General features: G+C 34.9%; 1 protein-coding gene across 1 annotated transcript in view; it reads right to left on the bottom strand.

The window, feature by feature from the left end:
• Positions 1-5,428, bottom strand: part of UTS2B (urotensin 2B) — a 25,039-nt gene extending 19,611 nt beyond the window's left edge. The window contains exon 1 of the mRNA XM_006871868.1: positions 5,326-5,428. Coding sequence (XP_006871930.1) covers positions 5,326-5,428 — 103 coding nt within the window. The remainder of the gene's footprint in view (positions 1-5,325) is intronic.
• Positions 5,429-7,183: the final 1,755 nt, after the last annotated feature.

Raw genomic sequence — 7,183 nt, 5'->3', positions numbered from 1 at the left:
TAACTATAGCAATGAAATGATATACTATAGGATGAATTTAAAACTAATGTTCTCCCATGTAAACTATCACAAAATTCACAATAAAACCTTAAGGGGGGAAAAAAAAGTGAAGCTATCAAAAGGTCATTAAAAAGACAAGAAACAAAAGACCAAAGTAGATGTCAGAAGAGACTCTGAAACTTGCTCTTAAACACAGAGAAGCAACTGGAAGAAATGAGTAAATTAAATCAGAGTCTTTTCTAACATTTATTTTGGTCTTTTCTGTCTTTCTAATGACCTTTTGCTTTCTTTCTATATGGTGTTACACCACACTTGTCTGGTCTTTGGTTATTAGTGTTCAGTGTTTAAAAGCTTTTCTTGGGATGGTCTCTAAATTCAGGTGGGATATTCATACATTGGCTTTCATGGACTTGTTTTAATATTCCTCATTTTCAACTTTAAGTCACATATGAACAAGGAGCTCTGGTAGTGTAGTGGTTACGAATCGGACTGTGAACCTTAAGGTCAGTGGTTCGAAACTACCAGCCGCTCCGCGGGAGAAAGATGAGGCTTTCTACTCCCGTAAGGATTTACACCCTCGGAAACCCTGTACATAGTCGCTATGTGTCGGAACCGACTCAACGGCACTTAACAACAACAACAACAATGAACAATTGATGATCTGCTTCACAGTCGGCCCATGGCCAACTGATGATACTGAGCTTCTCCATCATCTTTTTCCACAGACGTAGTCAGTGTGATTCCTATGTATTCCATCTGATGAGATCAACATGTATAGCTTCTAAATTTGTTGTTGAAGCATGGTATTTGCAATGACTATGTCACTGGTCTTGCAAAATTCTGTGATGTTATTTCTGGTGTCTTTTCTATGTCCAAGGCCCTATTTTCTAACTATGGATTCTTCTTTATTTCCAATTTTCACATTCCAATCATCAGTAATTATCATTGCATCTTGACTGCATGTTTGATCTATTTCAGACTGCAGAAATTGGTGAAAATCTTTACTTTCTTCACTTTTGAAGTTAGTGATTGTTACATAAATTTGAACTATAATATTAATTATATGTATATGTATGTGAATTTTATCCTATCACTGACAGCATTGTACTTTAGGATAGATTTTGAAATGTTCTGTTTAATAATGAATGTATTGTGTATGTATTTAAATGGCATATTTTCCAAGGCAGAAATGAATACATTTTTATTTCTTTACAAGTTTGTTTCCAGTGATTGCATTTGCCTATCTGTCCTCAGAAATTCTATTACCATTTAAAACAACCATATTTTACAGTAATTGCTGAGGAAACGTTTTTTCATAAATTTATTGCAAAGTACTTTGAATGTCTAAAGTTAACTAAAATAGTGGCTAAGGAAGAACTAATAGAAAATAAATCTTACAGTTTCTTGTTTAATATTTCATTTTAAAACAAAAATGATTGTACTTTTAAAAGAAAAAATACATAAATTCTTTTAGTATTTTCTTATCTTTGATCAGGGAGTGAATATTGAGAAGAACAATATTCAAATATGAAAATACCTGTGTATAAATATACCTTTGGAGCAAATGATATTGATGCCATCAGATTTGGGGGAGTGCTTTTGGAAAATACAGGAAAAATATAGACATTGATAAAATCGAAGTTATTCAGTATTATTAATTATTAATTGATTCCTTTATTTTTTATATAAATGAGAAGGTTTTTACTAGATTTGAAAAGGAATTTTATCAGAAAGAAACTTGGAATCCCCCCAAAATGATAGTATACCATACAATAAATTCTAATCATTTTCTTGCTAGTGTTTATTCTGCCTTGTGTCATAGGCAGTTTGTTCAGTTTTAGGCTTATCCATTGAAGAAATCTTTTCTGTGACTCTGGCCAAAAAATATCCAATGGGTGTGTGCCATTTGTCTTTAATATTACTATCACTAATAGTGAAGAGTGGCGACTCTAAGTTTATTATCTGTGTCTGCACAAAAATGCATACTTCTAAAAAAAAAAATCAGTGAATCAAGTTAAATATTTGATTGTTTCAAGAAATAAGTGTTCATGGAGAGAGAATCACTCTAATTGAAGACAAATAAAAAAATAACCTTATAACTGTATCTTCTTAATGTGTATATAAGGAACCTGAAATTGAAAGAGAATCCAGAGAAAAACATTTCCACAGGGAGCGCAGTGGCTCTGTACAACAAACACTGGACTGCGAACCACAAGGTCAGTGGCTTGAGCCCAGAGAAGGATGAGGCTTCCTGCTCCCCTAAAGATGTACAGTGTCAGAATGGTCACTGTCGATTAGAACCAACTGATGGCACTTAACAACAATAACAACCAGTGATTTGTGTTGTTTCATTGAAATTTAGCAGAATTCTGTAGAGTTCAATTGTTCTATATTTTCTAGGCACATGAAATTTGAAGTTATTGTTTACCTCTAACTAATATATCTTAATTTTGTGAAGTTCTCAATAAATGACCACCTTTATTCGTACACATTTACAGTGTGGTGGAAACATAGAAAAATCGCATTATTTCACAGAAAGAGAAATGGAGGTCTGCCAAGTGCAAAGTCAAAATGTGATTGTCATAAGTCAAACCCATCACCTGTGACTCCCAGACTTGTATTTAGGTCTCTAAGACAACTTTCTCTTCAATGGAAAAATCCTTATAAATAAATCCAATGTTTTTTGCAATGCTATTTGCAGTGCCAAAGAAATTGTCCTAATCACCATTGACTTTTAAAATCTCATCTGCCATACTTATTTGAAAGGCTGCTCTTGTTCCTAGAAGACCTGCAGGAGCATATGGCATTTTCCTGGATGCCGCAGATAACTGTGGGACAGGAATCAAAGCTATAGAACTTCCATCCAGAGCGGCTTCCTAGACCACCTCAGGGGGTTTGCCAGGCCCTGTGTCTGCCTGGAGCTCCAGCAGCAGGGCTGGGCAGTGGGTAGTTAAATTGGGGGTGCTGGGATTCCTGTCGTCTCCAAACAGCAGTCTGGGGGAGATGAACAGAGCTGTTTTCCAAGGGATGACTCATCTCCTTCCTCTCCCCAGAGAAGCACCAGGGCCTCAGCCACCCTGACCATACCTGGTTGAAGCTTGAAAAAAAAGAGCAGTGAGTCCTCAGCAGGTAAGGGCCTGCCAAGTCTCTGAGCCAGGTCGACCCCACAAACCAAGTTTAAGCCAGAGCCTGGGCACTTGGTAGGGCCTCAGTAAATGCATCTGGTGGGTTTTGGCCTGCAGGGAAGGTAGCCTGACATGGGAGGAGAGGAGAGAAAGATGAGTGGCAGCCTTTAGTCTTCTAGGAAGACTGCTAGCCAGTCTAATTCAGAACAGGTACTAGCACTTTCTAGCAAATTAAAAGTTAGATAGTTTTTTGTTTTTGTTTTTGTTTTTACTTTATTGGATGCAATCTATATACAACAAAATTCATCCATTATTAGTGTGCAATTCAATGATTATATTAATCACAGTGTTGTACAACCATCATCACAATCTTAGTCTAAATGATTTCCATCACTCCAAACACTTCTTATTCCCCAACCTTAGTAGACACTGTTTCTGTCTCTGTAGATTTACTTTCTCTGGGTGTTTCATACAAATAGGGCCATACAGTTGTGTGCCTGCGGTCAGAAAGCATGTACTTGCAGAACATGCCCTTTGGACATTTAAATGAATTTTTGTTTGTTTGTTTGTTCTGGTCTATTTTATATGTGTGCATCAAATACTTTTGCTTTGTTCATTTGTGAAATATAAGATGTAGATGGGGAAACACGGAGGAAGTGGGATAACCGTTGTTGTGAGGACAGGATTGTAACCAATGAGATGAGATGGGATGTATGATTTGTTGAATGGAAATCCCATGGTCTTGTCATAACCCTTCACTCAATTCACTATAAAACGTTAAGAGAAAAAAAAAATTATCTGCCAGTGCCCTAAGCCAACTCAAGGTATCATAAAAAGAGGTTGCATACATACTAAATTTCTAGTTTCTAAATATACTACTACAAAGTGAAGTCTGAACTGCCTGTTTTTTTTGGGTATTGTAAATTTTCCACTTTTGACATGGTACAACCTTACCATTTTTCTACTGCTCTCTATAAATGAAAACTATTTCAGTTTTCTTTCTCTGAGAGGTTTTCTACCTTACACAGGTTCCATCTTTCACAGGTTTTTCTATATTTATATTTGAGGCAACATAAAAGTACTTGCCCTTCTATATTTATATTTGAGGCAACATAAAAGTACTTGCCCTTCTATATTTGTATTTGAGGCAACATAAAAGTACTTGTCCCTTTCCTTAACCCAGTGTCATACAAACAAAATATATTACTTTCGGTGGTGGGTTCCCTTACATAAAATGAGTCTTCCCTTACATAAAATGAGTAAAATAATATTTCCTTCTTCCCAAGAGAGAAAAGTCAATCAGATGAAACAAAACTCCAGAATTTCAAGCTAGAAAGAATACTAGGCAACATTATTTTAAACTACTTTTTAATGATGATAAATGTATAGAGGTTTCCTTGGGATTAGTTGCCTAGTATCAGTTTATAAATCAGTGCTAAATCCAACTGTACTGATTCTCAGATTAAGGACTATTTCCATAGTAGAATGCACTGAACACTTTAGAGAAAGGTTAGTAAAAGCTGTAATATGTTAAGAGCAGAAACTTCTATTCACCCACTTTATTATGGAAGATACATGTAGATGTCATCAATAAAATTACTTTACATAATGAGTCTCTTAAACATATTAGAACTCTAATAAATATAATCAGTGTATGCGGTGGGTGTTAGCATTATCCTCCTCAAGGTAATTTTATAATGTATGATTATCCTCAATCTCTGAAAACACAAATTTATGCCTTGATATATTTCTCTGAGTCACTTTCCTTTCGTAAGTGATTTACAAATAATAGGAATCATTTGTAACATAGGATAAAAAAATCCTAATTCTTTTTGAAATATGAAAACTTGAAACATGCACAGATTATGTGACTAACTATACTATTATTTATACAAAAATGAGGATTTGGGGGTTATAGATGAAAAATGAGAAAAATGTGTCCCCTTAGTAGAAAAATAAAGTGGAGCTGAAATAAACATGAAACAATTTTAGTTAAAATGAATTTGGTATAATTCATAGGAGAAGAGCAGCATCACAGATTACATTTCATTAAAAACAACTACTAAAGAGATATTAGTGATAAATTACTACTATTGTGGATATCTTGAAAAATTATAATACAGAAAAATCAAGTTAATATAAATAGGAAGAAAAAGATTAGTTTCCCACCTGTAGGAATTTTATATTCATGTGCACCTACCTTGGGGGAGATATGGCCGTCCATGTACCAACTCTGTGAAGACCATCACAGATAACAAACTTAGAACTCCAAAACAGAGAGGGGTTAAGAGGATCCTGTTCATGTCTAAAATCTTTTGTCTTCCTCCTTAGCAGAGAAAATGACTCTTCCGATTAAGAAGGATATTGCAGTGACTCTAGAATATAACAGAGCTTGCTTTTTAAAGGTGGCAAGTGTGCTTCGACTACAAATGTTCTGGACATAGGAGAGAGAAAAAAACATAAAATGGAATGCATCCTGTCAACATGATTCATTACTTGGAGAAGTGACAGGTTTGCTACATAGCCAATGATAGGAAGAACCTAATCGATACAGCTCATATCTGCCCATTTCACTAAAAGCAGGCATTCCTATGCATGCCTGCACACTCAGACACCGGCACAAACATAAAGCAAAAACTGGGATTGCCAAACTAATTGATTAGATTTACAAAATTTATTGTAGAATGCCTTGGTGTCAAGGTTTAATTCACTTCAAATCCTATTAATACTAAGGCTGAGCATATACAAGGAAGGTGAAAATGGGAATCATGTTTTTCATTTTGTCTAAGTAACCAGATAGTGTGGTCTTCCAGATAGCAATACTGTTTGTAGTGATTGCTTTTTTCTTAAGCAATCAAATAGATTTGAGTTGAGAAGAGCTCGAATCCGAAATGAATCATAATGAGAACATTACAGCCTTACTGCGTTAGAGAGGGATGGGTTCATTTTGCTGCAACCAGCACTTTTACAAATTGAAGCAAAATCTAATTAATTCAAAGTTGGCAAATGTCCTATCAAATCCTCTCTTTAAGACTTACTTTTAGTGCTACATTTAAGTCAAAGTCTTTCAGTGTGTCTTCAATTCCAATTTTATTACTATGACTCCAAAGATGTTAGACTTACCCTTGGCCTTAGCATTTACACCTTCTCCTGAGAGATTTTAGATATTGTTGTTGTTGTTGTTAAGAACCAAGTCAGTTTTGACTCATAGCAAATATGTGTAAGGTTTTGAACTACCAACTTTTCAGTTAGCAATCCAATGCTTATTCTACAGCACCACACCAGGACTCACAAGTGACTTTAGACACTTGGAGTTGTTTTTCTTTCAGTCTCATGATCCACTATGTGTTTTCATGCACCAGACGTATTAGATGCTTAAATCCCAAGCATGGACTATAGGCTCTTCACTCCCAAGCTTTGTTGACAAACGTCTGTCTACTTTGACCATTTCAACTATTAAAATACAACTTATTCCTCAAGTCTCAGATCAAATGCCATCAGCTTTAGTTAGTCTTTTGGGTTTTATACATTCATTCATTCATTCATTTACATTGTTTTCACCTGTGTTTTGGTTTGGTTTTTACTCCTTTGTACTGCCAAGCACTTTGCTTAGCACAAAAAAATCCAATCCTTCTTTTATCATACTTATGCGTAATGTAAAGTTATAAATTCTAAACGTCATTTAAAATAATTATAAATACTTTGAGAGTCATTACTATCATAGTAATTTATGTACTTTTCGCAGGTAGCAGTAAGTTAAAGAAAAAAGTAAATAAAAACATGTTCAATGTGTGAATAAATCATAACAGGAATTTCTGGTAACTGCAAGGTAAAGTAGTATAATATCCTTAGACTTTATACCTGCTGTAAAGCTAAGTGAGTCAAAAGAATTACAACTCTTTATGAGTCTGTTTTTCTTAAGCCTAAAACTCAAGAATGAGCAATGCCTCTGAAACTTAGTCTTAAATTTTTATCAGATAGTATAGTGCTTCACAACTCTGTGTCATTTATATATGTTGTTATTGTTAAGTGCCGTTGAGTCGGTTCCCACCCATAGC

Source organism: Chrysochloris asiatica, unplaced genomic scaffold (assembly GCF_000296735.1).
Source record: "Chrysochloris asiatica unplaced genomic scaffold, ChrAsi1.0 scaffold00177, whole genome shotgun sequence".
In the NCBI taxonomy this organism is placed as follows: domain Eukaryota; kingdom Metazoa; phylum Chordata; class Mammalia; order Afrosoricida; family Chrysochloridae; genus Chrysochloris; species Chrysochloris asiatica.
The sequence above is the reverse complement of the archived record's forward strand: the minus strand, read 5'-3'. Positions and strand labels throughout refer to the sequence as shown.